This window comes from Chinchilla lanigera, unplaced genomic scaffold, assembly GCF_000276665.1.
Source record: "Chinchilla lanigera isolate Chin_1 unplaced genomic scaffold, ChiLan1.0 scaffold00006, whole genome shotgun sequence".
Lineage (NCBI taxonomy): Eukaryota > Metazoa > Chordata > Mammalia > Rodentia > Chinchillidae > Chinchilla > Chinchilla lanigera.
In genome coordinates, this window is record NW_004955407.1 from 41,101,855 (window position 1) to 41,113,629 (window position 11,775).

The 11,775-nt window shown below is 61.4% G+C and overlaps 1 protein-coding gene across 6 annotated transcripts in view; it reads right to left on the reverse strand.

Annotated features, from left to right (window-relative positions):
• The window catches only part of Trpm2 (transient receptor potential cation channel, subfamily M, member 2), a gene marked incomplete at its 5' end in the record, with an annotated part of 48,284 nt that extends 39,638 nt beyond the window's left edge, over positions 1 to 8,646 (reverse strand). For all 6 annotated transcript variants that reach the window (XM_013505330.1, XM_005375861.2, XM_013505324.1 and 3 more), the window contains 4 exon segments: positions 953 to 1,133; positions 1,978 to 2,146; positions 7,543 to 7,631; positions 8,372 to 8,646. In XM_013505330.1, coding sequence (XP_013360784.1) covers positions 953 to 1,133; positions 1,978 to 2,146; positions 7,543 to 7,631; positions 8,372 to 8,536 — 604 coding nt within the window.
• Positions 8,647 to 11,775: the final 3,129 nt, after the last annotated feature.

Genomic DNA, 11,775 nt, shown 5'->3' on the forward strand with positions numbered 1-11,775 from the left:
GAAGGAAGGAAGGGAAGGAAGGAAGGAAGGAAGGAAGGAAGGAAGGAAGGAAGGAAGGAAGGGAAGGAAGGAAGGAAGGAAGGGAAGGAGGGAGGGAAAAAGACCCTGGGTGAAGAGGAGGCAAAGAAGATGCCAGGGCTGTGAGCCACCTGGCGGAAGGTCAGCAGCACTAAGCCACGCCCCACCTGACCGGGTGGAGGAAAGGTCTGGTCCCTCTGTGAGCAGGGCTGGAGGGAGAGGGTGCAGCCCGGGAAACGTGAGACTCGCAGGCTGACACAGGCCACGGAGGACCAGGGCATGCACGCCGCGTGCGACTCAGATTCCGCACGGCCAGCCCTGGGGAGGCCGCTGAGCCCTGAACGAAGCCAGAGCCCAGGAAGGGCCTCGAGACCCGGGCCCGCGGGAGCCGTCAGCCCTGCACAGCCAGCTGGGGGCCGCTGTGTATACCCTGCCAGGCCGCCCCATTAGCTGGAGGACAGCAGCCTCCCTGGACCCCAGTGTGGCCAGGCGCGTGGGTTTCACACACCCACATGGCCTTGGGCCCTTCGTGGCTGTCACTCAAGGCGTGACCTCAGGAAGTTATCCAACATTAAGGAGGCAGGTGCCCCAGGGAAGGGACGACAATCCTCCTGCCCTGGTGCAGAGAGTTCAGCTGACAGAGTCACTGGTGTCCCCAAGGCCAGCCCAACCGTCTTGGGCCCCCACTGGCCCTCATGGCCGCTGTGATGCTCAGGCCAGAGCCAGCTCCGCACCCTTGGGCTAGCTGACCAGCAGCTGGGTGTCACAGGAACAGCCATGGGCAGCTCAGGGGTGGGCGCCCAGGTTCTGAGCCAGGCTGGGACTTGGGCTCCGCTTCTCCAAGGTTCTTCTGGTCCCTGCAGCCCTGACCCCCTGGCTTCACTCACTCGGCCCAACTGGTGCCCATCACCTGCAGGCAGCGCCCGGTGCCCACCTGTGGTCTGGGCCACCTTGACGAGGCCTCTCCGGAAGATGCTCTTGAGCCTCAGCTTCATGTTGAAGTTCTTGGCCCCGCCAGTCACCGAGATGAGGAGGTTGGGGACATCCAGGCCCCAGTGCTGAGTCATGAGGTGGTAGATCATGCTGGAGGGCGTGTCCTGGGACACTCGGACGTACTGCAGGAGAGCGGGGAGAGCAAGGGGAGAGGTGTGGCCGCACCCCTCATCTCCTTAGGCCCCTGCTGTGGGGTGCCCCGTGCACACCCCGAGTCCTGATCCCACTTCCTGCCCACCCGACCCAGCCCTGCACTGAATGTCCTTCTCCTGGGTCCCCGGGTCACTGCCCCTGGGCCAGCTGGGCTCCAGCCTCCTCTGCCTCTCATCCTGCCCCGCCCTCCTCGGCCATCCCTGCTGGGGATCTCCGACTCCACAGATCCTAGGAGTCCACAGGGAACTTCTCCTGCCTTGGTTACCAGCTCCCTGGCCAGGGGCCCCCAAGATGGGCCGTGAGGAGCAGAAAGGAGATGGCGGGGCCCAGGAGGCCGCAGGCATCCCCCAGCACGCAGGCCCTGCAGTGCCGGTGAGGGTCTAGTCAGGCCCACGGGGGCTGCTGCCCTGTGAGCTAGCAGGGACTGCGCCGCCCACAGCCCGAAAGGCCGTGCGTGACCTCTTTGGCCAAGTGCTCACCACCACAAGGGACACTCAGGGGCTGAGGGAAAGGGTCCCGCAGAGCTACTCGGAGGCTCAGGGGCTCCAGAACCCAGCAGGGAAATAAGTGACACTGCACCCCATCCCCACTGCCAGAGCCCACCCACACCCCCAGCCACACTCCCTGAGGAGCTCCACAAGTCCCAGCCCCACTCGGCAGATAGCAGGAGCCCTGAGGCCCAGGACGCCCACTCCGTCCCTAACACGACTGGGGTCCGTGCAGCTGGCTTCCCACCAGCCTCCCCTCCCCAGGAAATCTGCCCAGAGCCACCCAGCTCCACCCCCACACGCACCACGGCGCAAAGGGACCAACCTTCCCCACTTTCTGGCCCAGGCCCGCAAAGACGATGTCGCCAAAGGCGTCAGTCGGCATCTCCTGCACATGCTTCTTCGGGTCCCACTCCTTGCCCTGGAAGGCGTGGGGCTTGGTGGCCTCCTCCAGGTGCTGCTCACGGGTGTAGCCACACTCGCACACCACCTTCCTGTGAGGACACAGATGTCGCCAGAGGGGATGAGGAGCCCCCTGCTCCTGTCACAGGAGGCCACTCAGAGCAGTGACAAGTCCCCACCCTCCTCGCCAGGGGACACCAGCAGGGGCCAAGTGGGCCCTGGAACTCCACAGGCTTGGCAGTGATGAGAAGTCCACACCATGGCGTGTCCACTGAGGCTGGAGGGGACCTCGCCCCTCCCTGTGTGCAGTAATGGGGTGCTGGCCCTGCCCCCTCAAACACGTCACAAGACCTGCTAGGGCCAGAGACCCAGAGCCTTACAGCACAACACCTGAACTGTCCAGGTCTCCATTGGAAGTCAGCAGTGCTCAGAGAACCAGGGACCCTCAAGTAGAAGAGGAAAGACCCTGAGTGACCACCACACCGAGATCTGAAAGCAGTCATCTTCAACATGCTCTGTGAGCAACTAGAAGCACCTCAGGAACAGAGGAAGAGAAGGTGCCCCAGAGGAAACTGTACAGCTGAAAGACACAGCACTCGACGTCTATAAAAAACAGTGTATGGGCTCCACCGCAGAATGGAGAGGAGAAAAGACCAACCAGTGAACCAGAGGAGAGAACCACAGAATGACCCCGTAAAAGCAACTAAGAGAAAACAAACCAAAAATATACCAGCCAAAAATGCACACAGGTCACACAGCATTTCAGCCCCAAGGTGACAAACCCCCAGGGATGGGAGAGGCGCGGTGGAACCACGAGGAGGTGGGGATTTGCTCGTGGAGAGGGAGCAGTAGTGGGTCCTGGGGCTGGCAGTGGCTGCCCGAATCCACACGTGTGAGGAAAGCACACAAAGCTGGGCACACACACACTGCGCCGAGGGTGAGCGCCTGGCTTTGACATCACGGTGCGGTTGTGCAGGACATAACCACTAGGGGGTGCTACTTGCGGTATCTTTGAAACGTGCTTTATATCTGGATTTCAAGATAAAAAGTTGAACACACATGATGGAGGCTCGGCGCTGAAGGGCCAGGGCTGCGGCCGTGCACAGGGGTCCCCAGTCTCCAGGGCCCTGCAGGGGGCACCTGTCCGTGCACAAGGACACCGACCGCCGACGCTGCCTGCTTCCTCCTTCCCTGCTGGGGAGAAGCTCCTGCCTGTCCACCACAGCCCCCCTCACTGTCTTCCTCTTTGCGGACTGAAATCTTTTTACGTCTTGCTGCTACGCATGGGGCTTCAGGAGCAAGGAAAGACGGACCCACGTGTTCCTTATCCTCTACTGAATGAAGAATCCTCATTTCGTAGGTGACTACTTTTTGCCGATAACAAATGACCTACAAGACTAAGCAGAGAAGAGATGAAGGAGAACGTCTAAACCCAGACGAACCCGGACCCGGACGGTCTAGAGGGGAGACCATGGGGCTTCGAGGGGCGGAACTTGGGTTTCTCTGGCCCCGGTCAGCTGCAGGGTTGTGGGTGTTCCTGAGTCTTGGTCCTCCATCATTAAAACAGGGGAAGATAGATAACAGGACGCAGGGAGACAGGTCCTCTGCAGATGGCCAGGGGACCAAGGGGTGCAGGGAGGAGAGGGAGGGGAGACAGAAGGAGTTAGGATGAGTCATGTACACGTGCCCCTTGATGGCTGCAGTCATTACGAACTGCAAACGTGGACTAACAAAAATAAAAATTTTAAACATGGTAAAAACAACGCACCCCCGGCCCGGCCCCAGCGCACACTGAGGAGCTTTCGGGCTTGCAGGGAATGCCTGTGTGGCCTCACCGCACAGGCGGGGACTGGGTAAGGGCCAGGGCCTCACTGGACAAGGACCAAGGCTCTGGTAACGTCTGCATTTTTTCATACTAGCACAGAACCCAGACCCTTGCACAGAGCTTCATCCTCAGCCCTTTTTTACTTTTTACTTTGACCAGACCTCACTAAGATGCTAAACTCCCCAAGCTGAGCTCAAACTTGGGATCTCCCTGGCTCAGCCTCCTAGAATGCCAGGGTTACGGGTGGCCCAAGCTCTTGTATTTTGGGCCAATGCTGCTCCAAATTTTGGCTTAGATTTCTAACGGTTATCAGGTAACGTGCTACCAACTTTGCTCTTCTCTTTGAACTGTCGCCTCTAACGAGGTGAGATCAGACATCTCCACAGCGTCCTGGATCCTCACACAACAGGAAGCCGCACAGGGCCGCTGACCCAGAAGCGAAACAGTCAGAGCTCCTGCTCCAAAAATAACTTAACCTACATAGGCAGGAAGCAGAGAATGACAGCACCTGGGTCCCCAGCTCCCGCCCGGGGCCACCTGGGTTCACTGAGCGCACCTGTCCTACTCCTGCTCCTGAGGACCTTTGGAGCCTCCACTGCTAGCTCGTGCCCACAGGTGAGGGGAGAGAGGTGGCGAGACAGCCGGACGGGGTCTGGCCAGCGTGGCAGGGTTGGCAGTGGGTGTGGGACACTTCCATGCCACACAGAGGGTGGTCGTCAGGACGCAGAACTAACAAGATGGGTGGAGTCAGGGGAGGGAGGGCCCCAGCCCGGGGACCGCAGGAAGGGTCTGAAGCGCTGTGTGAGAACGCGGCAGGGGAACGGGCTCCTCTGTGTCCACAGCTGTGCCCGGTGGGAAAGAGCGTTCACCACGCACTCTGGTCCTGTCTTCCCACGGACAGCAGTGAGTGGCTGTCAGGCGGTGACATCCGGGAAGACCCCGGTTCCCACAGCAGGCCTGGGCCACGCAGGCTGGCGTTTGGGACCAGGGCTCCCCGCACCAGCACATGAGGGTGCCTCTCGAAGCCCAACCTGTTCCCACACGTGGTTCGCGCTGAGCCTGCCTCCTGCTGGGAGCCGCTGGGCAGGGGCGCTGGGCTCTCGCGAGGGAAGCTGCCACCCTCATCCCCACTTGGAGGGAGCTCTGTCATCACAGCCTCAGCCGTGAGTGCACCAGGGTCCTGTGGGGAAGGTTACACGGTCTGCATTGACCCCACACAGCGTCCCTTTCTGGGACCTCCCCACCACATGCAGCTGTGCAGCCAGCACGCAGGACGTGCCCAGGGCCCAGCCGCAACAGACTTCAGGCCCTGCACCTCTTCCGGGTGTGTACAGATGCAGGGCCCCGTCTTCCCACCTGGGGTCCCTTGTCCTTTTCTGCACAGCTGTCCCTTGATACCATAGGAAATGACACCACAGAACGCCACAGGTGCCAAAAGCTGCTGGTGCCAGGTCCCTTCCACAGAATTGTGCAGCCTCCCCACGACCCTGCGCCCTCCTGTGACAGTCACGCCGGCCACAGTGTGAGTGCTGGTGAGCCGCCGTTACACTCACTGCTCAGGGAACGATGGCGCGAAAGAAAGCCTGTGCGTGTTCAAGACAGGTGCTTTGCTTTGTCTTATTATTTTCAAGCCTTTCCCACCCGAGACCTGGCCAAATCTGGGGCTGGGGATCTGTGACATGGAGGTGCTCTCAAAACCAGCAGCTGGGACCTGGAAACAGGCCGTGCACCAGGCGTACTAAGGACACCAACCTGGCGGCCCCTCCCGCTCCGTCCTAGTCACTGGGACACAGAACCCGACACCCACAGCCGAAGGAAGGGGAGGTTTATTTGGGCTCAGGTTTCAGTCTCCACGGCAACCCAGCAGAGGGGCCTGCTGGAGGACAGCTGCTCAGGGCATGGCGGACAGGAAGTGGAGAGAAGGGAGGAGCCAGGGAGGGAGCAGACCCCTTCCAGGCCACACCCCACGACCACCTCTTTGGGCCAGACCTCAACTCCTAGCAGCACATTTGCTCTGAAGGCATCATAGTACAGCACCGCCGTGACCCAGTCAGTCTTCAAAAGCCACCATGAGCACGTGAGGCTTTGGGGGACCAGATACGAACCACGACACTCTCCCTCCCAGACCTGCTCCTGTCGCCTGCAGCGGGCAATGAGGCTTGAGCCTCGTATCTGAGCAGCCGGGCCAGAGCATGAGGCCCGAAACCTCAGCGCACAGGGTGATGGCAGCGACCAGGCCTGGGCAGAGCACAGGGCCCGGGGGTCACCTTATCACTTCCTGTGGGTTCCACAGGGTGAGCCTCCTGTTTCCCACCACAGGACGTGGCTCCTGCCCACAGCAGGCAGTAAACAGCTGGATGCCAGCTGTTTGCCCGGCACAGGGAGGGACGAGACAGTGCTGCCTGGTCCCAGCCGCAAGGAGCTCAGCAGTGAGTGGGAGAGACAAGGCCTGAGCCCCAGAATGACACCGCAGCGGCCAGCGGACAGGAGAGGGGCCATGCCCAGGGCGGCTACTCCCTGTGCGGCGTGTGGTCCAGGAAGGGCACACGAGAGGTGGTGTCCACAACAGGCCCTGAGGCGAAGCAGGCATTTCCAGGGAGGAAGAAGGGTCCGGAGAAGACGGTCCGTCCAGAGCAGCACAGAGGGTGTGTCTGGAGGGAGGGCCCCTGAATCAGAGCGCTGTCAGGCCGCAGGGATGCAGCCTCAGGCAGCACAGCCCGGGAGTCTGAGTCTCAGGGGCAGAATCAGGCCCCTGTGTACACTATACCCAGGCTCAGCCGCTGCACAAGAGGGGCCGTGTCCAGCCGTTCGGCGTGGCCACTGCTGCCTTGGACACGGTGTTGGCAGCCACACCCATGCCACAGGTTCCTGGGGGAGCAGAAGGTGGCATGAGGGGCCTGGCTCTGCTCGGTGGACTTCCCCTGAGGCCCCTGTAGCTCCTGGACCCAGGGACTCTCTCTTCCGAATCAACAAGATGCTCCAAAGGCCTGAGCTGGAGCCTGGCCACAGACCGAGTCCACTACGGCCACAGCACAGCCACATCATGACCCTGGACAAGGCCCCAAACCCGGTGCATCTGGATCTCCCAACCAGGAAGCAGGAACTGCTCAGCCCGTATCCCAGGAGGCCCTCAGGGTCCCCTGGCCATGCTTCCAGGCCTGGACCCAGCACACACGGGGTACTCCGTGCTACCTCCTGCTGAGTCCCTGATTGGGGCGGGGGTCTGGCCAGTTGCTACAGTTTACACCTAGATGTCCCTCTGAAGCCTCATGTGATCACAGGTGGGGCTGGGGAAGGTGAGTGGGCTGTGGGCCTCGTAGCTGCTGACCTGCAGTTAGGAGGTGGGGGCTGCTTGGAAGAAGTGGATCACTGCGGTGCAGCCTGGCGGGGTGCATCTCCCTCCCTGGCTCTTCCTTCCTCTCTATGCTTCGTGTCCACCGTACAGTGAGCAGCCCCCCTCCTCCAGGGCCCTGCACGGCCCCGTCCTTGGAGCCAGCCGACCCTGGACTGGACCTCTTCACACCGTGAGCCCAGATAAACCTCTCGTCCTATGAACTGTGGGGCCAGACCTGGGTGTCCCAGCGTCAAGGAAATTAACTACGACACATACTCAGGACCAGGAGAAGAGGGTCATAGGCCTTAAACACAAAACATACCACTTACCCAGCATCAGAGAGCTTGGAACTTTCCACAAAATATACGCACTCTTTCTTCTTGATGTTCTCAGGGATCCACGCACTCAGATGTTCTTGCTGTGGGCAGGGAGGACACTTGGAGTCCCAAGCTCATCAAATCATGAACCCCCAAAAGTGCACAGCCGAGGCCTCCAAGGACTGCCAAGCTTCCACAGAAGGACCAGCCCAGCAGCCGGGTGAGACCGCCTAGGATGCTCTCCAGTGCGGGTTCAAGAGAGGGGGTGAATCTGCGTGACGTGTCTTTCTCCTCGGACCCAATGTGAATATGCACTTTACAGTTTACAGATTCACATCACCTTCCCCAGGACACTGGCATGGCGGAGGGTGTGCAGGGTGAGGTCGGGGGCCCTTGCTCTGGTGCTTGCTGTCTGACAACTACAGACCCTTCCCGCCTGCCAGACAAAGCCACTACAACATCTGAATGTGCTTTCGCCCCAGGCTACCGAGGGCGCTGGCCGGCACAGCAACAAGGATGGGAAATCTCTGTGCAGCGGGGTGCAGAGAGGTGAGCCACCCCACCCCATCCTGAGCAACACAGGACGTGGGCTCATGTCTAAGCAGACCACAAGGGGAAGTGACAGTGCAGTCCACAGAGGGTGAGGAGGTCCAGTACCCACCCTCTCCCCAGGTCCCCTGACCCAGGGTGTTTCTGGGCTGCAGCCCTGGGGTTGAGAGTCCCCCTCCGCCTAGACAGGAAACATGCCCATCCCGAGGTCACTGCTGACCTGGTGGATGGCAGCCACCTGGCCACCTCTGTGGCCATGCGTGCTGGCCGGGGCCCCCAGTGCGAAGCCTACCTTCTCACTGCTGCTGAAGGGGCACTGCAGCCTCCTGCTCTTGCACAAGCTGCTGTTGCTCCGCCGGAGGTTGGGCACCATGGCCAGATCGGCCACCCTCCTGGGCTGCACCCCAAAGCCATCCTCCTGCTCAGAGCCAGCTTTCCTGGGGGCCGAGGGCTCCATCCCGCCTCACAGCTCCAGCTTCTGCCCGCTCATCCACCTCCTTCAAGGCCGGCTTTTCTTCAGCTCACGAGGCTGGGGGTTCTGGAGACACCATGGGAGGGAGCGGGCTGCTGAGAACAAAAAGAGGAAGGTGAGACAGCTGTTCCTGCCACGTGCTTCCTCCTGTGGAGCCCCTATCCGGGTCTCCCTGGCCAATCGGCTCCTCACCCGCAGCCCAGGCTCTGTCCAGCCTTGCAGGATGCTGGGCCGTGTGGAACCACACACTTGTGGGGCTGTGTCCACCCGTCACAACCGCGGGCCACTGTGCCACTACCCGTTCCCACGCCCTTGCCACGCTGGAGATGCCCAGAGAGCCCAGGCTGGCGGTGGGAGGGACGCAAGTGAGGCCTTCACGTGCCCTGTGTGCACCCCCGGTTCCACCTCTCACGGTTCCAGACACAGGCTCACCTCTTTCACGTTCCAGAAAGAAGAGAGGACATCCCCCCACCACCGCGCAGAGAGTGTGTTTCAGGAAGCAGCGCAGCCCCTGACCCCAAGGGACCGGCCCGCGGGTTAGAATAAGCCTCATCGTCTCCATCCCTCTCTCCCTGGCCCATCCCCGAGGCCACAGACACGAGCACGAATGTGTGTGAGCCCTGCAGGCTCTCCCAGCTGCGGCGCCCAGCTGTTCTCTGGGGACACTGAGGGGCAGCGTGGACGGACGGGTTGTGCCATGGGTCTTATTCTGTGTTGTGTCCTGATGGGAATGGTCTCAGCAGGGCCGGCAGCCAGGGGAGCTCCTGGGCCAGGGTGGCCTGGTGGCAAAGGAGAGGCCTGAACCCCTTTCCCGCACCCACCACATCAGGTGGTCACCAGACACACGGCCCCTGCCACGTGCCGACCGCATGCTCCCGGAGCCGGTGCCAGGGTCCCGCAGCTCCAGCGGGGCTCCGGGGGCTCTTGTGACCTTGAGAGGCTCTCAGTCCCTTATCCCCCCACCCCAGCCCTCAGCCACACGCATCCCCAGACTCGAGGGCAGGGTGAGCCACCCGGCCGGCGGCTCAGCTCTGAGAAGACAGGGGCACCTCATCCCTAGTGGCTTTTCAGGGCCCTCCGCTGCCCTCACAGCAGCTCACCTATTCCATTCCCCGCCCACTCCTGAGGCCAGCAAATAAGTAAGACATGTTCCTACCGGGCAGAAGAGTGCCAAAGGCAGCAGGCAGCCAGCTGAGGGGACCTGGCCTAGAGGTGGCCCCTCGGATGGGCCCCTTGGAATGCTAGACATGAAGGAGCTAGCGTGGGGCGAGCGTGTGCCGAGGAGGGTCTGCCTGTCCTTGGGACCCTGCAGCATTCCTGGTCGTGTCAGGCAGAGGGTCAGAACGAGCATGCGAGGGGCAAAGATGGGGCGCAGCACGGATGTGTCCCCAGCGGAGGAAGGAAAGACCTATGTAGTTTGCTGTTGTTTGTTAGGTCTCAGGCCACAGCAGCCCCACACAGCAAAGTGACAGCTTAAGGCCACGCATGGTGCCAGTCCTGCTGACCCCCCGGCCACCTGGCGCCCACCCCAGGGCAAGGCCCCCACACTCCCTGCCTCGGGCTGGGAGCCGGGTGAAATGAAGAATTTATCTGTGCGTTTCTTACATGATGAAAGCGCAGAGGAGTCACTGACCATCTAAACGGACGGGAAGACAGGGCGCCACCCCTAAGTAACTTCTGAGTAAAATGGTGATGAGCCTCACGAGCGCCCAGTGCCCGGACCCTGAGGGTGTCAGGCACGTCAGAGGCATCCAGACTCGCACTCGGGCTGACGCCTTTGTGGCCCTCTTCCTGCTTGAAAGGATAACTCGCTCTCACGTTGCCTAGGTGTCTCAGCACCTGCAGTCTGGACTCAGTTTCCTCCCCAAGGGCACCAAGGAAGTTCGGAGCGGCTCCGCCATGCATCAGAACTGGCTTTTGGTGACAGTCACATTCTCGCTTTTCAGATGGCTGGCGTCTCAGCGCTCACGGGGGTCCTGCGTGTGTTTCCTCACACCCCAGGTGCACACAGCCTCAGGGCACGCGGCCAGCGCCCCGCTCTTCACATTTCGGGGTGGACAGAGGTGGGGAGCCCTGCGCCCCAGGGCTGACAAAGGCTGTACCAGGGACAGTGCCGCAGCCAGCCTTCTCTGGATTCGTCCACACACAAGCCTGCGGTTGATCACTCTCTTCACTTTCCCTGGCCACCCTGGTTCACAGCTAAAATCTCCAGAAGCACCTGGCACAGGTGTGTGTGCTGAGCACACTTGGAGGTCAAGGGATGGACACCTGCCTAGCATGCGACACACTGACCTGGATACAGCACTTACAAAAACACCTACCCGTGTTGGGAATCTGAAGCTCCCCCCACAGAGGAAGCAGGGGAGCAGCCTGGCGTGGGGTGCATCTCCCAATGAGTTCTGTGTGGTGGCACCGGGGGAGCCCCCAGGAAGAAGCACAGATGCATGGGGGGCATCGTCACACCTGTCCGCCTCAGCCACAGGCAGCAGCTGCCCATGGGGCCTGCTGACACCACCCCCATCGGGAATGGACACAGGGGCAGAATAAGACTTGGAGCTGGGTGTGGTGGCGGACGCCTGTAATTCCAGCCCTTGGGAGGTTGAGGCAGGAGGATTTTTTCGAGTTCAAGACCAGCCTGGGCTACAAAGTGAGCTCAAGCCCAGCCTGAACTGCAGAGCTGGACCCTGTCTCAAAAAAAGAAAGAAAAAAAAAAAAAACCCTGAATAAGACTTGGGGCACCACCTCTTCGTGCTCCTGTGCACCTCCAGGTGTACCCCAGCACCCCACCTCCTCTGCCCAAAGGAATCCCTGGGAAATAGAAGAAACAGAAGGAGCTTTACCCATGAGGTGGCCCTTGTGTGGGAGCCGCCTGGTGACGGGACAGCCCCCCACCCAGCGGCCCTCACAGCGAGCTCTGCCCTCTCCCAGGTCGCGGGCACCCTCAGAACCTGGCGAACAAACGGCCGGGCACAGGCACAGGGGTGAAGGAACCGGGAGCCAGAGCGGGCCCTGTGGTGTCCTGGGAGGATGCAGAGCAAGCGCCGAGATTCCTCAGTCCCCACCGCCCTCACAGCGCCAATGCGGCTGCGGCGGCAGAGCTGCAGGCGTCTGCACATACCGCGCCGGCCGCGCACTGCCGCAGAGCCCTCCGCCCGGCCGCACCTCGGACCCTGCGCCCAGGCTCGGCCCCAGACGGCTTCCCGCCCGTGCCGCACCCCTTGCGC